Source organism: Epinephelus moara, chromosome 3, assembly GCF_006386435.1.
Source record: "Epinephelus moara isolate mb chromosome 3, YSFRI_EMoa_1.0, whole genome shotgun sequence".
NCBI classification, from domain to species: Eukaryota; Metazoa; Chordata; class Actinopteri; order Perciformes; family Serranidae; genus Epinephelus; species Epinephelus moara.
This window is the reverse complement of record NC_065508.1, coordinates 22,918,570-22,939,831: the sequence shown is the minus strand read 5'-3', so window position 1 is coordinate 22,939,831 and position 21,262 is coordinate 22,918,570. Positions and strand designations below refer to the sequence as shown.

The 21,262-nt window shown below is 41.8% G+C and overlaps 1 protein-coding gene across 2 annotated transcripts in view; it reads left to right on the top strand.

Annotated features, from left to right (window-relative positions):
- klf8 (Kruppel-like factor 8) overlaps positions 1-21,262 on the top strand; it is an 82,480-nt gene that overhangs the window by 41,443 nt on the left and 19,775 nt on the right. For both annotated transcript variants that reach the window (XM_050038853.1, XM_050038845.1), the window contains exon 2: positions 1,314-1,658. In XM_050038853.1, coding sequence (XP_049894810.1) covers positions 1,314-1,658 — 345 coding nt within the window. The remainder of the gene's footprint in view (positions 1-1,313; positions 1,659-21,262) is intronic.

Genomic DNA, 21,262 nt, shown 5'->3' with positions numbered 1-21,262 from the left:
TTAAAAATAGCTGTAGGTCACGACCCAGCGGTGGGTCGCAGTGTGGAGACAAGTGGGGCAACAAAAGCTGAATTAATCAGTTGATTTCATATGTCACAATTTAAATTGATTGTCTTGCTGTTTTTGTGTGGGGAAGACTGAAATTACAAAGTTCAAAGTTATTCTGCACCTTCAGTAATCAATAAATAGAGTTGTAGATTGAGAGAAAATGAATCGTCAGCGGAAAGTACAGAAAAAAGTGTATTAGCAGTGGCACAGAAACAGTGGTGCTACACTTAACTATACACTGAAGTCACATAATGCTGGGATCCAGAGAGAAACCTTCAAGTAGATGATTATAATGTAAATATTCGCCACTGTTCACCCAGCTATATACAGGAGCACTGCTAATTCTCAGATAGAGTTGTAGTACATGTAGATGTCTGAGAAAGGAAGTGGACATGGAGAGAAAATGGAGACAGAAAAGAAGAGAAGGGGTGTGTGCATTAGTAGCAGTGTATGTGTGTGTGTTGAGTCCCTCTGCTTCGGCACTCCCCACACCTCTCTCTCTCTCTTTCTGTGTGTGTGTGTGTGTGTTGCTCACTCGGCTTCCAGAAAAGGGTGTGTCCGCCTGCCTGCCGCTGAAAGGGAGGGAGGGGTCAGTTCACGGCTACTCCTCCCTGCTCTCTCTCACTGCCTCTGTTATTTCTCTTTCGTTCTCATTCCCTCACTGGCAGCCTCAGGATTAGGCCTTTTGTCTCTCTGCCTCTCTGTCTCTCTCTTTGCCTTTAATTTTCTATCTTTTTTTATTTTTTTTAAACAGAGTGTGTGTCTGTGTGTGTTTTTACCCCCCTCTTCTGGCTGATTTTTGAGGAGGGGGTTTCATTAGACAGCTTTGAGAGCAGAGGTAATGCTTGTAGTCAGGCTTCATTTCCCTTCCAAACTCTAGCATGCCATTTCCTGTCCTCTCCTACCTGTCTTCCTCCCCCTCTTCCTCCCCTACTGCCTTCTTATTTGTACTCTTCCTTTTTCACATTTTGCTTAATTTTCTCCCCCACCCACTTTACTCCTCATTCCTTCTTCAAATCCTTTGGCCAATCCCCTCCTTTCACCCTCTCCCCCTGGCCTGGAAGTTTTGGCTTTTTTTTTTTTACATTGTTCTCACCCTTCCTTCCCTGTTTTTCTCTTCCATCCCCCCCTTTCATCCTCAACTACCCCCCTTATCACCTCCTCTCTTCCCCTCCTAAACCCCTGTCTTCTCTTTTCCTACTTTCTACCCTTCTATTTGTCAATGATCCCTCTCACCTTCTGTCTCTTCTTCTTCTCCTCCTCAGTGCCAGTCGACTCTTAAGCAGAAGAAGAGTGCTGTCGGCGCCCAGAAGAAGCAGAGGAGCCCGGCCAAGCACAGCACCCTGACCCAGCAGCAACAGCCGCCGTCGTCATCATCACCGCCGCCGCCGGTATCCCGGGTGGAGGAGGAGAAGGAGGAGGAGCCGGTGACCAGGCCTCGGCCGCCACAGGAGGAAGAGGAGGAGGAAGCAGGCGAGGAGGAGCGAGAGGAAGTGGCGACACAGTCTGTGAAGAAGAAGGAGGAGGAAGAGCAGGAGGAGGCAGAGGGAGGCGAGACAGTCATGCCCTCTGTACAGATCAAACCAGAGCCAGAGGAGATGGAGTGCACGGTGAGGAGGGGGTGACGGGGTGGATGGAGGTGATTGGTTGATTGATTCGAAGAGGCTGAAGGGCATGTGTGTGAAGAAGCAGAAGGATTGGTGGGCAGATAGATGGATGGGAGTCAGGTGGGTGTGGGAAGGTGCGGCCGCCGCCTACTCGCTTTGCTCACGATCAGGCATGTTTGATCACGTCGAGTTCACACTCAGGATTAAAATCAGACAGACGCTGGAGGAGGACTTTATTGTGTTTATACTTTTCTTGGCATCAACAAGATTTACAAATAAGTCAGTGATTAACTGAGTATTAATTTGTCAAATTATACAAATCTTACCTCTCTTAGTGTTCCAACTTTGGGGAATCCAGGTTTGATCTTGGCAGCCAAATGTAAATCATAGCCATGACCTTTATTTCACACCAACACCTAATAATACAGATCTCAGTAGATGAGTCAGAAGCAAGCCAAATTCATATCTCTCAACTATAAAGAGTAGTTCTGATTTATTACAACCTGGGTCCTATTTGGTGGTTTCGACCATCACTCATTTCTGTAATAATATTAGCGGGCTCACCCACTTAATTGCTGTAATCTAGGAACACGGCAAGATCGCTACAGGCTACACCAACGAGCAACTTCTGGGGTTGAACCAGGGAGTAAATGTGGGAGTGCCAGAAACTGCAGTTCTTCGAATGGCCACTTGAGGCTGGCTCCAAAAGCGAGTCAATCCCCATAGACCCCCAGCAGAACTTTACAGCAGAAACAAACATATTTCCCTTTTCCACCGCAAGAACTTTTATCAATTACCCGGGATTTTGAAAAACCTCTGTGCGTTTCCACCAAAATTACCTGGGAAAAAAACTTTCCCTCAGCCCCAATTTACCTAGTGCCAGACCCCCCCGGCCTCTTTGACGGCCACGTCTGGCCCATGTATTTGAAACACAAGAACATCATTACCTAGTAGGGGGATAGGACTCTCAGATTACCCGGAATTCTTGAGGGGTGGGGCTGTGTGCCGAGGAACACTGATCGGTGGAGCACACACGCAGCGTTCCGCACTTCCTGGTACGGGCAGCCACTGCAAACTGTATTACATTTCTACAAGCTTCACTTTGTTTGTGTTTTGATTAAGGATGAGTACCGAAACCCGGTACTAAATTAGCCCCGGGGCTAAATTATCAAAGACCGTTGTATTCATAAGGACGAACAGTATCGGTCCTTCTGTGCCGGCGCTGAACTCGAGTTGAACAGCTACGCTCATTACTGTAAGTGACATTAAACCTTAGCGAGTAAGAAGCCAATACTTTATCAATACATGTGTTCAGCAGCATGAACATGTAAACATGTAGACAGTGATATTCAATATGCTCCGTCCGCAGTCTCTCATCCACCGTCACTAACTTTATGTCTTACGCAAGGACAGCATTCTAGTTCAGCTGATAGTGAATTGTTACTAATAAGCTCAAATGACAGCTGTCTGTATGTAGACTAACTTAGTTTGACACTTATCTTAAAACACGTTTAAACTTAGCTGCTGGCTGAGACAAACAGCCCCAACTCTCTACACCAGCATGTAACCAGCCAAACTGGCGGACCCAAATACAGGGCACATGCTGAATCAGGTGAGGTGGAAATGAAACCATACAGATTACCAGGAATTCTTTTACCCAGGTAAACAAATTCCTCGTAATAAAAGTTCCTGGTACAAAAAATAGTTTTGGTCTATATGGCTAATTTCCACATTCGTGAAAACTGTAAGGGGTGGAGCTCAAAAAATCCAAGCTGGCGCTTCAAAACAGGAGTCCACAAACCAGTGGGTGACATCACGGTCGCTACATCCACTATATTTATACAGGAAAAGTGCTAAACGCAAGAAACAAGACTGTTGAGGCTGTAATTGTAGCTAAACATATTTGGAAGAGAAAACAAACATGAGTAGTGAAATAATTACCCAGATAGTTAGGTTTAAACTTCCATCACAGCTGACTGCTGTCAAAGCTGACCTACCATATGCACAGTAGTTTTGCATACACAGGTTTCCTGTGTGAGGAGGGATGATTACTGATATTTCAAATGTGCTCAGTTTCACTTTAACCTCCAAATGAAGTGGTTAAGATGATTTGGTTAAAGGTATATGCTTGGTTACAACCTGTCTAATCATGTGACTGCTTGTGTCTTGTGACAGCACAACTGATATAACAGGCAGAACTACAAAACTCAAGTGGTAATGAAACTGGAATTATCCAGTAGTAGTTTCTTGATGAGCATTGTCTTAGAATTAAACAATAAATACACAGACCTGGAATAAATTCACGGTAGAGGTTGATGTGAATCGCTCAAGATGCAAAGGTTTAAGCTGAGGTTTAGACCAAAGACGGCCCTGTGTTAAAAAGTATGCAAGGAGCTGTTTTGGAGGCCATGTGTTGTTTGGAGTGCCAGCGAGATGATGAAATACAATACAGGAAGTCCAGTTTGAGTAACAGATTAATACATTTGAAGGCTTAGCAGAAGCAGTTTATTCTTCTACGAGGAAGGATTTTACAACTCAGCAGAGTTAGCATTACAGCAGTCCTTTCATAATTGTCATTGCCATGATCACAGAGTAAACCGTAGCACTACAGCTCTCACGTTACAAAATAATCCACCAGGAGTGTGTACTTGTACATATACAAAATTATGCAGGGTAACATCTTCTGAAATTGCAGCAAAAGTTGCGCCTGTTTTACCGTTTTGTGTTTGTCTGAACCTCCGCTGCATCAGTGCAGTCTGAACGCGACCCAGCTGAGGTCGGATAGTGATCAGCTTTATTTGGCTTCTTGGGTACTTGATGAAGGTCCATGACCAAAATGTCAATAACAAACTAAGTGCTTACAGTATGTGAGAATTTAAAATTTCTTTCACTTTCAAGCTTTGAAAGCTCCTGCGCTCTTTTCAATGTCAGAGATACTTTGACATGAGTGTAGAATGTGAGTTCTACATCTGTAGGACCTTTTATCTCCTCACCTGCACCACAATGCTCAGTATTCGGTGTAAACATGTTAACGATAACTTTCTGATATCTCTCCTGAGCACATATGTTTGTACAAGGCCTGGTATAGTTCTGTGGTTTTAGAAGTAATGTGTTCTTTGTGAATGACAACTCCCAGGTAGTTATGAAAAGTCAACACCGAGTTTCTATAACAACTCAAAACATTTTCTAAACTCTTCTTCTTGAACTTAACTCATGTCTTTCTTGTCATATTTTGAGTGTGTTCAAAGGTGCCCTCAAAACTGGGTGATTTGTGATTTTCATCCTACTAAAAAGCAGTGATATCTCTTAGAATAAGCAGGAATTCCATTTTGGAAACATTATTGGACAGAGGGAGTCTTCCTCTCTCCTGCAGAGGATGTAGAGGAGCAATCGAAGGGGAATGAACTGAGTTAAATGGAAACTGTGGGTAGTGGATTGGTGGGTGGAGCACAGAATGAGGGATGAATTGGTGATAGATGGAGATCTGTGGATGGAATGAAGGAAGTGCGTGAGCAAAATTGATGGAGGAGTGCCTGGAGGGGTGGGGGAGTTTCACAGGCGCATTAGGAGGGGTGGGTCGGATGATTGGCTGATGGTTGCGATGAAGGTCAGGAGCGTCAGATGCTTTGGCTTTCTTGAAAAGTAGAAATTGTGGTAATGTATGATCTTTTGGTGCAGTTTGAGTTTCTGTTTGTTTATGTATGGTAGCTATCACAACACATGCCAGTTGCCTAACTCTTCATCTTCTTCTTCTTCTTCTTCTTCTGCTGTTGCTTATTCTAAACAAACCAGAGTCATAAACCGTATCATTTCCTGTGCCCAACTACCTCCCATTGAGTTTTCATATCAGAAAAAAGACAGTGGTTTATTTACTTATAAAAACTGCCTCAGTTTTCCAGAGCCCGATAGAGTCAGATAGCTTTGTTAGCCGGTTAGACAATTTTCAAGAGACCAGATCTGAGAAGCTGTTTGGAATCCTTGCTTGAAGAATGATTAATCCATAGACTTTGATTTTGATGTTTGCACAATGGTAGTGTTACGAGTGAGACAGCAAACCTTTGACAGCAGGTTCAGCTGTCACAGAGACCAGTAGGAAATCTCTGGAAAGGGAAAATGAATGAGAAGCACCCTCATTGTCCTCAGCAACCGCTGCTGCTGGAGAACCTTTGAGCAAAGCATTTAACCCCCTGTAACTCTGAATGAATGAATGGAGCTGTGTGGAAAAAGCTTGTGTACTGTCTGGATATCTAAAGATGATGATGAGTCTTTGTGCTCTGTGGATGTGATGTCAGGACAGTGAGGGAGTAGGAAGCGCAGGTTGTCCTGGCGGCGGCTAGAAATGATTGATGGATGGATCAAAACATGTAGAAAGTCATTAAACACACTTTACAAATAGACAATTAATCTTACTCGGTGTTGACATTTGTGGTTCTGCATTTAAAGCAGCAATGATGACCTTTTGTTTGTTTTAATCCTGAGTGACTTTCAGGGAGAGTATCGACAGAGCAACCTCCATGAAACAAATAGTGAGGAGGTCAGAGGTCACAGCAGCGCCAAAGCACCATGACAACACACTGTGAATCATTTTGAGGAGAAAAGCTCTTGAAAAGAAGCTCCTCCAAGGGTTATCATGCATTTCCCCTCAGCGGCCCAGCAGTTTTATTTCAGGATCAAACTATTTTGTCCAACTGGCTGCTGATAAATTAAACTGATTCGGAGGGCAGAGCTGCATCTTTTCCTTTATGACCTACACTCCCCCGCTTCAGGGAGGACCCGTATCTTTCAGTCGACTCCTCTTTTCTTTTCTTTTTTACATATGACTGTTTATTATCTTAGATTTACCTGTCTCTGAGGATTTCAGTTGTGTAAATAAACATGACAAAGTGTGCAGTTCGAGCCTTTAAATCACGGCCAGATGAGGCGTTTTAGACATGACAAATAACATGACAAAAGACTTCAACTTTAAGGTTATTATGACCCCACTGCTGCATAAACTTGTGTCTTCCATACCAGTGAAGTGTTAGTCAACCCCCTACATACTGTATATGTCTGTAATACTGTTTTTGTTTGGTTTCAGTCCGTGTTTAGTAGATGACATCATGATTTTTGAGAAATTTTCAGCATTTGTAGCTACACTTTGGACCCTGATGTTTTGGCAATGTTATGAGCTGTTTTAGTTGTTTTACTTTGATAACTGAAATCTCACAGTGCCCAAAAATTCCCAGAACTTTTGGCCAAATCTAATAACAGACATCTAATGACCTTTTTGTTCTTGACCTGCTATGTTAACATTAATTACTGATGTAAACAACAGTGTTGGGGTGTAACTAGTTATTAGGGGTGAATGTATTAACACACAGTCACCAAGTATCAGTATTTTATCATATAAATGATAAATATTGCAAATACAAATTAACCTTTTGGAAGCCAACTAGAGTAATAGAGTCACTTGGTTTTATCAGTCCATTAGTTTTCCTGCAATAAAAATGATTGAAGTCAGATGAACAGACTGAAAACTATCTAATTAGATAAAACAGATGTTGGTTCAAGTTTTCTTTGGGGACATAATTTGCAGTTGGAAAAGGTAATAAATTGCATTATACCACAATATACGTTATCGCAGAACTCAGTATATTGCAAAATATTTAAAATTGCAATAATATTGTATCATGATGTGTCGTGATAATATCGTATTGTGAGGCCTCTGGCGATTCCTACCCCAACTCATTACATGTGTAGTGTAATTAAATTACAAAATAAATGTAACTGTAATCTGTTAGTCATTAAAAAAAAAAAAGTTGTTAGTACAGATACAGATAATTTTGTTGGTTAAACAGATACAGATAATCCTGTACACGCTTCTCAATAGTAATTGAATTACAGTTACCAGTTACCAAATGTTGGCGATTTCAAAAGGGTTACACCTGAATATATTCTCTGCTGTAAAAAGCTTATATGTAGAATAAAGCAATTAATAATTCTGTTGTTTTGCATCTTTTTTGCTGAACGGGAATGACTTCCTTTGGCATATTTCCTGACAACATGGGCCAACAAAGCCAGTGGGACAAATTTGGCGCTTGTATACTTATGTTTTTATGACATTTAAACTTTATTGCCCTGTTTAAACATTTGTTTAAAAAGTAATGAAAAAGCAATCATATATAATTCATTACATTACTCATTACATTTTAATAGGGTAACTAGTAATCCGTAGCCTATTACATATAAAAAATAACCTTCCTAAGAATGGTAAACAAACATTAAACAGCACCGGAAAACGTTCATCAGTAAAATGTTGTTATGAGTTTGTTTTCTCCAGTGCCTTGTCTTGAAATGGTAGCTCCTTTGTTTACATTTTAATTTTGGATGATACCTTCTGGAAAGTAAATTCTCTATCATTAGATGCTAACATTATTCGGTCTACCTCTTGTCTTCCACAAGGCCACATTATGTTCTTTAAACTGTCTTTAGTGATGCATGGTTACCTGGCTATTAGTAGAAACAATGCTACTACTTACAGCTCTTCTTTACGAGTGTTTTCCTGCTGGCTGGTTGCTATTTTTCATTAAGGAGACAATGATTATTGGTGGCTAGACTTTCTGAATGCTGATTAAATATAATCATAAGTAATAAAATCTTTGGGAGTGTTTGCATGTCACCCTGGCTGTGTTGGCGGTGCAGACATGTTGCTACACCTTTGACATTTCTCCCTTAAGTGTTAAGCTGATAGGTAGGTCCCTGCACCCTGTTATAATCGGAGACAGACGAGGGTATAGAATGAAGGGCATGAGCAGTAATGATAAGGCGAGGCCCGTCGGGAGTCACAGGCACGCTATAGCAGCCATTAACCCAGCCTACATACTGAGGAAGAAGGGAAGGGTGTTGCCAGCTGGATGGGGTGGAGGATGGGTGAGGTATGAAGAGAGGAAGCTGTAGGAAGTGCAAAAATGAAGAGAGGGAAGAGAAGATAGGGAGAGCAAAAGAAACAATCTGGCGGCGAGGAGACACATGAGGAAATGGAGAGTGCAGATGGAGAGATCGAAGGGAAGGTGGAGAAGTAGGTGGAGAGGGTGTGGACAGTCAGATAAGGAAAGGTTGCACAGCAACATTATGACTGCCATCCATTTTGTCCTCCTCTGTGTGGTCTTCAGTGTTGTCCCAGTTGACTTTGAACAGCCAGCAGCAAGGAGATGCAAACAGAGGCTAGCTGCTCCCATTGGTTTTCATTAGAAAAGCTAACAGCGCTAACAGCCTTTTTAATGAAACTTTAAGGCAGGTGGAGGGATTTTTTTTTGTCTGTGGCCAAAGAAAAATCAATTTAAATAGGTCGATGTAGTATACTGGGTTTCTGGGAGATTGGCTCGGCAATGAGAACACACACACATCTAAGGTGAATCTTGGGTGAATATTTCAGGTATATTCATCCACCTGAGAAGTATTTGTAATTTTTTTCCCATTTACTGCCTTCGCTCATGGAAAAACTAGACCTCACAAATCCTTGGGCCACTGTGAATCTATATGGATCAAAAATGAAGAATATTTTCATTCCACTATTCACATTTTCTACAATTTCACTCCCTAGAAGCTGCAATAATGATGGCGTTTTAGGTTTTAACTCTTCACCCCACCTACAGTAATGGCAGTAGTGCAATCTTCAACAGATCTAACTCAAAATGTTCTTCCTGCCACGTCAAATTTGGCCACACAGTACAAGAAATCCCCCAGTCTGTAGTTCTCCATAAAAGTGTAGAATGAGATTTGCCTTGGTGATGGTATGTGAGAATGTGGGATAGGCAGGATTGGCTCTATTATCAGGGAGTGGTATTTTTGGGAGGAGAGAGGAAACACGCAGGACAGGAAACCGACTATTCTTCATCCTCAGCTCGGCATCTGTACCTTTCAATCCAGTCAGAACTTGGCAACATCAAGTAGAAATTATGCTCCTAGGTCACATGGTCACATGGTCAGGTCAAGTTCCCAGTGTCCCCAGTCTTCATTTAGGTTAAAGTTTGGTTTAGGCATGTGTTGATTAGGGTTGAGGTTAGGCTGATCCTCCAAGGTATGAATATTTGTGGAGAGTTGTCAAAAGTGAATTGAAATGTGTGCGGATACACAAAGAATTAATTGAATGGTGAATGAATAGTTCGTAACAGTGAAATGAGCCCTCTGTGTCACCTTTGCTGAGGCGATCAAATAAATGTACTTCACCCGCGAAGACTCATTTAGCAGATGAAAGGAGATCATATTCAGTTACACTTTGTCAGTATCACATTCATGAGCCGGTTGAGGGTTTCCACTTCAAGTGGTTGTCCTTGCAGTTCAAATTTATTCTTTTATTCGCTGGTTGTTTTGGTGGCATTTACCTGTTCTGTTCCCCTCATCTTTTATCCAGCATGAGACCAGCTGATGATCCAGGAAAGAAAGGTTTTGATACGGCTGTTAGTCAGCCAGTCGGCAACTACACAGCCGTTAATTTGATTTGATTGGATCTGCTCTCGCTGCAGTGGTCAACATGTTTACAAAAACAAAGAAAGAACCCATTTTTTTAATGTTGTGGTTCATTTTTATTGATTTTATGAACGACACATATCGAAAATCTTAAGTCATGTATTAGCCAGTCAGCTGATGCCCCACTGTTGTTTTATGTTGCACTGACCACATCTGTAAAATTTCCATTAAAAACTTCTGTTATCAAGGAAACAGGCCAAAGTTGCCACATACTGATGATACACAACCTGCTCAGTCATTATTTACAACAGACATTGCTCTCACTGATGACTCCAGTTATACGAAAAGGCTGTTTCAGTACAGCCTGATACAAACTTTACCTGTTTTTTTTCCCATTTAAGTTTTTTTTCCCCATTTAAGCATTTCAATACACTGCTTTTAGCGACTCATATGACAGTAAAATCTCAATTATGCAGACGACACCAGCTTATACGTAGCTCTGTCTTGTGAGTGACAAGTACAATATATTCTTTTTAACTTTTTTTTTTTATAGTGGCACAGTCATGTGACAGCAAAAACAGAATGAAAATGTAACACCTCGAGTAAAATTTAACTCTAAAGGGGCCACACAGTTATTTTTTTCTCGTTTTTGTTGCTTTCGATTACAGAATTTTCAAGCGTCTTTCCCAAAGAATTTAAGATGCAAATGGAATTTATTAAGTGTTCCCTGCATCCTGTATTGTTAAATATTTACATGCTTAATATCCACCATTTTGTGTCTTCAAACCGCACTGAATATAGTGGTAGTTTATGTCACATTATGGCAATACCTATCTAAAATTCCAAAAATATGGATTGATAAAAACATTGCAGGAAGAACAGGTTTATGTGCAGCTTCAAAAGTTATTTGTCATGTTTCCAGTGAGTTCAGTTATTCATTTTTATTGATCGTCTCAGTTGATCATTTATTTAGCCAAATAGAGGAACTGACTGCCAGATAATGTACAAAAAGTGAGGGTGTGAAGGAAGTGGTGGGTGCAGAGATGGATCTATACTTCAACCGCACAAGAGCCAAACACCTGCCGCTAGAAAATAAACTCCTGATTTTAAACCTCTAACATTTCAGAGAAAAAGCAGAATTTGTCAGCATGTTCTCATGAGGCTGTGAGGGGTTGGTGAGGTGGGGGAGGGGTCTGGTAGAGCTCTATGTGTGTGTGTGTGTGTGTGTGTGTGTGTGTTGTGTTGTGGCATGGTGTGGTTTGGGTTAGTGAAGGGTGGGGGCTGGGTGGAGTACTATTGCGTAAGGCATCATTAAGCAGAGGGTGTGTGCGTGTGCGTGTGTGTGTTGACCACACCTCTGTGGCTGTTTTGAACAGAGGGGAATGGAGTTTCCTGTCCAAAGATAAAGTCTCCAGGAAGGAGGTCCTCCTGGTATTCACTCTACTGGGAGCCTACAAACACTTAAACGCCTCACATTCTACATAATCTGTTGTTTTAACTCAAATTCACTATTATCACTTTGACACACAGCAATACTGACAAGACTATACAACAAACCTCAAAACGCATGCTGGTTCAACTTGTGATAGTTGCTCAATCTCCGTCAAGATATGTGTAGCCTAAGAAGGCCCACAACCAATGATTATTTTCATTTTCAACAAAACCTATTATTTTCTCAATTAGATTGTTTTTCTGTTGATCGACTGAGCAATTACTCAACTAATCGCATTGTGCAACTACTGTTAATTGATTTAAGAGAATGTAATTGATGCGCATCAGTATGGATGCTTGAGAGAACCTGAACGACCACCTAATGTAACACATGTGATGATCCGATGTACTGGATTTTCAGCCCAGTCTCACTCCCAACTTGGGTGGTGAATGGGTTAAACAAACTGTGGACTTTCACCTGGGAGCCTGCTGTTTGTGTCCTGTGTTAAACCAAAAGTCCATTATTAGTTATTTTAATAATAACGCAGTGTGTTAGTATGTGTGGCTTACTATGCTAGTGATGCCTATCACATGATATTACATTACATTTGTAATAAACATACTTATTTTTAGCCAAACCATGATGTTTTTTCGGATGTACTGGATTTTCAAACTGGTCTCACTCCAAACTTGCCAAATACCAATGCTTGGTCAGTGGCCCTTGGCATTAGACACCGATACACTGAAGCACCCTTTAGAAGTGGCATGAGACACATGGGGCAGTGGTATTTTTTGACGCTCCTTGTAACCACTGTGGTATAAAGAACAAGAAAGTCTACACAGGATGGGTTGGAGGTGAATGGGTCAAACAAACCCTGGACTTTAACCTGGGAGCCTGATGTTTGTGTCCTGTGTGAAACCAAAAGTCAGTTGGGAAAAGGATGGAACAGGGGACATCCGCACACCGATGTAATCGGGCTGGAAAATCAGGAAAAGGTGTCTCCTCTGCCGTCCTGTCTTGTTTGTCCATTGAACTGACTTATCCAAGACGAACTTTTTGTTGCCCAAAGTAGGCGCATTTTCATAGCAGCCCTAAGACCTTTTCTAAATCTAACCATGGGTTTTGTTGCCAAAACCTAAGAAAGTAAACCGGCTGTATGCATGTAATGAGCAGAAACTGTACATTTCATGTGAAACCAGATGTTAATTTTGAAGACACAATGCATGTTACAAGTGTAAATTGAAACACTGTCCCCATGTGTCCAAAACTGATGCAGGAGGAGTACCTAAGGCATAATATTTTTGTAGGGCCATTGACTAAGCATTGGTATTTAACGAGTTGTGAGTGACAACGTGTTTAGATTTCGGACCCCTTGAAGAATAGCCGGTGCCATTGGAATCAGCAAATGGGAATCATTTTAAACACAAAAGGAATTTTCAGGGTTTTGCTGTCAATTTGCTGTCGGCTTCTCCTGTGTGCCTGCTGTACAATTTGTTCACTGACAGATCTGGACACATGGAGTGCCACGACAGCTCCAACGAGAATGAGAATGCTGCGGTCTTTACATTAATGGTTGTGGACATAGTGCACATACTGCAGCATGCACAGACCAATGCTGGACTTTTTGCTGGTTGACAATTTGGGAGTAGTTTTGGAAAGAGAAAAAAAAGCTCAGATTTCAGGAGAGAACATTTCTGGTAGGGCTGGGTAATTAATCGAAAATTAACAGACATTCAGACCCTTTTTTTTTTTTTTTTTTACATTCTGTTAATACCTTCCCCACTGTGTGTGTGTGTTCAAGTAGTGTACCCTTAAAAATGTACTACTTAGTTTGTAGTCACGTGACGACGCCCCATCCTGTTCGCGACCTGGAAGCAACATGGAGAAGAACTCAAACACTGAGCTAACTGAGCAACTTGAGCAGCTTGTACCAAAGAGAAATGCAGTGTCTGTTAAGCTGTGGACTTTAAATATTCGGTCACGTGATTGTGCTCCAAGTGCTGAAACAGATTGGCGGTATTACCTTTGACCGGTGAAATGGCTTTTCCGCAGTGTTTACATTTGATTCCTTTCAGTTTGGTGTTGTCTTCATGAAACCCTAACCCTAAAAAAGAAGCGTCCAACAATTAGTGCCTCCACAATGCAGCTCTCGATATCACAAGCATTCACAAAGGTTGCACAATATTCAAGATATAGAAATATTCAATAGATAACGATAAACAGTTTATCTGCGTGTGTTTCCTTCAATTATTTTAAATCACAAGATAAGACATACCCTTTGTTAGCTACAATAGTTGAGCATATTTATAGTACAGACCTTCTCAGTGAACTATACGGGCAAAAAACAGAAACAAAATCATCGTTCAGTAATCGCAATGCAGGTAAAGTGTTCATTTAATTGTGATGTTGATTTGAGGTCATATTGCCAAACTCTAATATCTGGTACCCTGAATACCATTTGAAAGATACCTACATTGATTATTGAGCAGTATGAGGTGCCTTGCTCAAGAACAGTTTGGCCGTAGGTTGTTGTAGGCTGAGAAGACAAGAGGTGGTGACGAAAAGTTAAAGGGTAGTTGGTTCATACTAATTAACTAGTGTTTATGAGTGTTAGAACAAGGTCAAAGGTCATTTTGCGGCCTTGTTATGTCTTTACAGCAAAACTTAAGAGATTCCCTCGCTTTATTTGTAACTCTTAAACACACACACAGACACACATACACACAGACGCACACGCACACACGCCTTTATCTCATCTCATCTCTTTCCCCCGCCATCGTTCTTCTTCTACTTTCTCTTTCAAACTCTCGCACTTGTCTCTCTTTCTCTCCCCCCTTTCTTTCTCTCGCTCTCTAGCCCTAATAGGATATGTCGAGGGAGGCTCTGCTTCCGCTCGCCCCGTCACCATGGCAACCGCGGCTCTGGCGGGAGTTGCCGAAAAGACTGTGTAGCCTGACCCCTCCCCGCCTCACTCCCTCCTCACTCCTCCTCTTCCTCCTCCACCTTTCCAAACCAGCCTCACTCTCTCTGTTTCTCTACCTCTCTCCCTCACACACACACACACACACACACTGAATACCTGCCAGCAAGGCACAGTGAATAGCCCTGTAATCTCTCCCTCTCCCTCTCTCTCTCGTTCTCTCGTTCTCTCTCTCTCTCCCTCTCTGATATACACAAAAATACACACACACACAAACACACAATGAGGCCCTCTGTGCGTGTGTGTGTCACTGATGTATGCACATAAACAAGTCAGTTGTCCTCCAGCAAACAGGAGCACTCATGCACAAAGACAGGCCACAACACACACACACAAACACAGTCACACAGAGTCACACACATGTACACGCACTCTTATTACTTCCCGTGTGTTTGTGTGTGTGTGTGTGTGAGTGTGTGTGTGTGTGTGAGAGAGAGAGAGCATGAGACATCAGAGGTTAGAGGCCTATTTGCTGTGCTTTTGCCAGGAGGGCTTTGCTAGCATGAGTGTTAGTCAGTGTGTGTGTGTGTGTGTGTGTGTGTGTGTGTGTGGAATTGTGTGTGTTTGTGTGTGTGTGTGTATGGTTGAGCATTCAGTCCATTCAAAGGACAGCACATTCACAATTTTGGGATGCAGAGAGAGAGAGAGAGAGAGAGAGAGACAGAGATGATGTGGGGGGAGAAAGAGGAATGCAGTGCAGATATTGGACTGATGCAGCTCCCTCTGCTGGTGCAGGATGATGATGTCATTGTTGGCAGCCCACTTCCTCCACAGTGGAGCTTCCAGGAAGTAGAAACAGCTTCACTGATTGGGACAGGAAGCACATACGACTGTTGTGTTTGTGTGTGTGTGTGTGTGTTTTTTTTTTTGTTTTTTTTTATGACAAACTGAGTAAGGTGGTATTTTTAGAGGATGGCTGATGTGTCAGACTGAAGGAGTGTACTATGAAGTGAAGCAAATACACAAGCATATAGGTCAGTTCTGTGTATTGACACAGTCAAGGCTACAGCTCTAGAGCGTTGTTGTTGGACAGCTTCTCCTGTTTGTCGAGAGATTGCTGTAGTGTTAAGCTGCTGGTGCGCTTCATCAGAAGTGCTTGTCGGATGGCCGAATAGCCTCAGGAACTGACAATCTGACATTCAAACGCACTTTATGCTGTGATTAGCCAGGCATGCGGAGCTTAGGTTTGAACTGCTCTCTGTCTTCACAACACAAACATAATGGCGACACTCGAAGTGGTAATACATTTGGTATGGCTGAAAATGAGGCAGTGGTGACAGTCTGAGATTGATTTCAAGTTTCTGCCATTGTTGTTGTCAGAGTTTGCTGCTGACATTACTTGACATTGTGATACTCTGCCTCCACTGTTCATGTGCTTTACTGGAGGGAGGGGGTACCTTCCTCCTGATTTCAACTCAGAAAAAGATACTATTTACTAGTATACTACTACACTATTAAAAAAATATGCGCAATTAGAGAGCAAGGCCAGAATTAGCAAGAATATATATTCTAGGGGCTGTGCAAAGTCTCACAGTTTCAAAGAATAAAGAGTGTGTCATGTCAAGAGATACTAGTCCCAAAGATGTGTATTAATGTAATGTCTTTTGAAAATGTATTGCAGATAAAGCATAAAAAAGGCAGTTATGGTTGTTGGGATCCCTGATGATTCTCCTGGCCTTACTCTTGTGTCGCCTGTTGTAAACATCCTTTAGGTAGGGTGGAGCACCGTCTATTGTATGTTCAGCTGAAAGAAACCACTCTTTGCAGGGCCTTGCGGTCCTGTTTGGTGCTGTTTCTGTATCAGGCAGTGATGTTCCCTGTCAGGACACTCTTTGTGGTGCACAAGTAGAAAATCATCAGTAACGGGAGACACAAAATTTCCTCACTCTCTGCCTTGCCTTTCCCATAACTGAGTCAGTATGCAGCGCCCAGGTCAGACTCTCTGTGATGTGGACACCAAGGTACTAGGTGCAGAGGACCTGTTGATATCAAGGGGAATGTAGCTCCTTCTCGCTTCTTGCCAAAGTCAACACATCTCCTTATTTTTGCTGACGTTCAGGAGTAGGTTGTTGTCCTGACACCAGGTTCATCCCAGGTCAATGAGCTTTGTGATGAGCCTGGAGGGAAATATGGTGTTCAGCACTGTGCTTAACTATATCAGAGGCTAGAACTCACTAGTGTCTGGTCTCTTCCTGCAGTAAATTCATCATGCTTCAATGTGTCATGAATTAGCTTTGTCATATGACATGATCAGTAAATGTCTTCCTGTTAAGAGTGCATTTGGTCTACTCAGCTCTAAAATTAGGATGTTATTCAACCAAATGGGGTGAGATAAATTCACCTGGTTCCAACACAAACAGTCTGTTTCCTGAATTAAAGTGAGGCATCGCGTGGGCTGACGTTGTCTGTAACGACCATTCATGGTGTTGAAAGTCTTGCTGCCAGGACACTGAGCCAAGATGTTTGTGGTTTTCATTTATGAAACTGGTGATTTTGAAATAGGTCAATAGAATTTTCTCAACAGCAGTTTTTTGTTTCGTCACCCTCAACAGTATCCATCAGGAGGGAGATTAAAGAAATGCAACAGCTGTAATCAGATTTTACCTTTGAATTTCTTTTATTTTATTGGTCTTTATTATATGCAGTGTATGCTTGGTTATGAAGCCGACACTTTGCTCACTGAAAGCTTGTTTTTTCAGACAAGGAAGGGAAGTTGTAATAATTTGTTAATCAACTGGAAAGAGGACAGGAGAACTGACATGTTCTACATGTAGACATGTTCTACAGGAATATCTGGAGACATTGTTGATATATGAGTGATTCAGAGGTGTCAACTGAAGACCGGAATGATGAGCCATGTGCTTTGTCTTGTCTTCTTTGACCTGTGAACTATAATGAGGCTCTCCCACAGCTGGATGCAACAAGTTTAGGCACATTCTTACACAGGGAAGCCTGCAGGAAAACACAGGAAAAGAATCATAAAGAATGTCAAGAGAGAAGTTGTTGTGCCACCGAGAAATGTAAATTGCCACAGTTTAGCCTAATTACCAAAATACACAATGTAGTAGTATCAAAGCTACCAATTATAAGCTTTTTAAATATTTCAGCATCTTCACTTTCAGCTAAGTCTGATTCATGACCTTGATCTTATATTATCTGCCATCACTTCTGTCAGGTATGGTGACATCTTATACAGAGTCTTCAGTGAGGAGATTCAAGGAGTGGAGACAGACTTTTGCAACTGAATGAGTGGATGGGGCGTTGTATCACAAGTAGACAGGTTTCAAACAAGTCCAGTTTAGCCCGGTTACATAAACTACTTACTTGCAAGTGAAAACCAAGGTGAACAATAAAAGCATCTACATTAGTTTGTTGCAGAGCTCTGTGCCTCCACATTTCCTTGTCTCAACAGGAAATCTATTTAGTAAAATGGGTTTAAAATGGACATGAATGATTGCCGAAACCATGAATATAAAGCCATGGTTGTTGTTGTTTCTCCTGAAGCAAAGTAGACATTGTAGATATAAGACTTGAAGAGGGATAGGTGAAACAGTTGTGAATTTTATTTTATTCTTATTGAGTTCTAACTGCAACTCTTGTCTACATCCTGGTCATCTCTAACTGACAGTGTGCTATGTATTAGTCATACATCTCAGATTCTTTTTGATCATAGCACGTAGCATCCTTACATCGAGAAGCTCACAAAATACTAATGATACTCCCATAGGCCTTCACTCACCAGGGGGTGTGACGAATAAATGACATAAAAATGCAAAATACATGCCTCAACATATTTGCATCAAACCTGTAATGCAATGATCCACAGCAGGAACAGGACAGCACCTCACGTTCTCACTGTTACACAAGTCCTTCACCATGAAACACAAGCCTCTTCTCCATCTCTCGCCAGAGTCCTCTGCTCTGTCAGATCAGCATATAGAAAAAGAGCCTCCTAGTTTAATGGTGCTGTCATGGATTTAACCAAGTTTTGGTGAATCAAAGGATATTACTGTTCCTGATATCCTGTTGGAAAATGATGCGGCCCAGTGTATTTTCAAAATGCCTATACAATGGCTCGAGGGGTGCTAATCATCTGGTGCCCGTCTTCTTCATCTTTCCTTGACGTTTACTGATGTTTACATTTGAAAACCTCAACCTGGCTAGCTAACAGAAGCAGCAGTAGGAGAGTTTACAGACTGGTGAGTTGATGCAAATTTGCGACAGTTGTAACAGGTCTGGCAACTTTTGTCGACACAGTGTGATTGGTTAATGCCTTTATTCCTGTATAGGTACATGCTAAATAATTGCACGAATAAACTGCCCTCGGTGTGTAAAAGCTTAACAAAAGTCTACTAATCATGCCTGTATATGTTAAATTCATATACGGTGGTTGTATGGATTACAAGGTGCATAGACGTGATGTTAATTGCTGCAGATACATAATTAGACATCCAGGCCCTGAATTGGATTCCTCCGTTCATCTGCATTGGAGTTTAGCACAAGTGCTGATTACCCTCTTAACCAAAATGCTTAAATATTATGTTTAACAACTGTGTGAGCGTGTGTGTGTGTGTGTGTGTGTGTGTGTGTGTGCGTGTGTGTGTGTGTGTGTGTGATGGTAGATTTTTCTTTTAAATTGGAGAAACTGAAGTGGCAGTGTACATTTATGTGCAATGAGCCACGCAGCCGTAATTAAAACTCAAGTAGAGTTTGCGTTAAGGTCAGAGCGAGGCCATCGTGTGTGGACGGTTGGGACGACTAAGTTACTAAGCACCCAGGAAATCAACACTGGCAGCTCCTATTAGGTAACATTAGGCTGAGAGTCAGTGTTAACACAGAGAGCTGTGCTGGGATCAGCCTGCTAACAGGTGGGTGAGCCAGAGAGAGAGATAGAGAGGAATAAGCTGCGGGATGGGGGCAGTTGGAGTTTCCTTGGGTGGGTCAGGCTGTAAGGGGTGGAGCTGCATGTGTGTGTGTGTGTGTGCGCTGGGTGGGGCGGGGCTGCGTGCTTCTCAGTTAATATCTCCCCCAGCTGTTGTTTTTGCTCTCTGTCTTTATTATATCGTCCATATCTGCCTTCCCACTCCGCCTCCTCAGGCGCACACAAACACACAGATACAGTACATGCACATACAGATTCAGCGCACGTGTTTGCCCCCAAAAATCAGAATTAAGAAGTGTTGATCACAGATGACATTGACACATACGCACTCCCGGCAAATCAATACCAAAGGTGCCTCTCCCTTCATCTCTCCTCTATCCTTCCCTTCTCTTTACCTCCCACTGTATCCCTCTCTACTTCCATCCTCCCTTTGCCTTTAACATATACAGACACAGTACTGTTTGTGTCACATTGGGACCTATTGATTTTCTTCCTGTAGAAAAAACAACAACAGTGACGCGGACTGAAAGCCTATTAGGCTTCGGTGGAATTTAGTGGTTTCACTCAATGTGTTTCTGTGTAGGTCCCCTCCTGCACCAACTGGGCAGTACCTTTTGGCCCTTTTCCACCAAATACCTAGGAACTAAAAGCTGGTTTTGCATACCTGTTTGCATTTTCATGGTATCTAAAGAACAGTGAAGACGAGGGGTATTTGAATAATAATAGATTAAAGGCGTATTTCTTTTTTCACTTGAGACAACAACACAGTGCCATCCTGTTGTTTGTAATTTGCATGATTGTGTAATGTTTGAGTGACTGTTGAAGAGGAAACGTGCAAAGTACAGTGTGTCTTCTTCGGCTTTTTCTCCCGTTCTTTCACTCTCACTTGACCGGGGTTAGCTGCATGTAGCTCTTTCGCCCCTCTCCCTGTGGCTCTGACAAAAAAAAAGTCACATTGAAACAAATAAGGACCATTTTTTTAAATTTTAATTTTCATTTAAAATTGTTGAAGGCCTAAAGTGATTTTTACATTTCCAAGTGCTATACACCGAAAAAAAAGTTTCAGCATTCAGCAGCTAAAATGTGCTTCCTACGTCTGTGACCTGATGGCTTTTCCTCTAAGTGTTAAACTTACTTAAATAGCAGTGACTAGTCTTGAGTCTCCCTTGGTAGGTTAGCCGCTAGCTATGGATTCCACATGCAAAAAGGAAAAGTCTCCAAGAACCACAGATAACTTAATTCGCTAGGCTATATTATACAATGTAAAAGGCCATAAGCTTATGCTAATAACATTAGCATGTTATATTTGTTTGGAAAAGTATTTAGTATAAGACAGTTGTTTTGTCAGTGAACCTTGTGAGTTGTAATGGAGCTGAATTTTGTAACATTACCATTGTTAAATGTTGCTGTTGTCCCTGACTTCATATGAGTAGAGGAAAAGGCTGCTAGCCGCTAGGCTAATTTATGCAATGTAAAATGCCATAGGCTTGTGCTAAAAACATTAGCATGTTGTATATGTGGGGAAAACGTGTCCAGTAAAAGACAAATGTTTTGTCTGTGAATGCTGCGAGTTATACTGAAGCTGATTTGTGTACTTGTGTTTGATATTGTCTCTATTAAGCCATGTTTAATGTGTGTTTAATGTGTGTTTTGAATCAGCTAAACTTTACAGCACTTCACAGAAACGCCGCCGCTGACTTGTGTTTTGGAGGTGTAACTGCAGAGTGACACAGACATAAATGCTCACAATGGCATAGGCCACGTGCATAGGCTACGGCTTAGACTCTGCATAGAGCTGATGCACAAGTATATCCCGCTTTAAGTTCAAATATGTTTTGCGGCTCCAGATTATGATTATTTTTTTG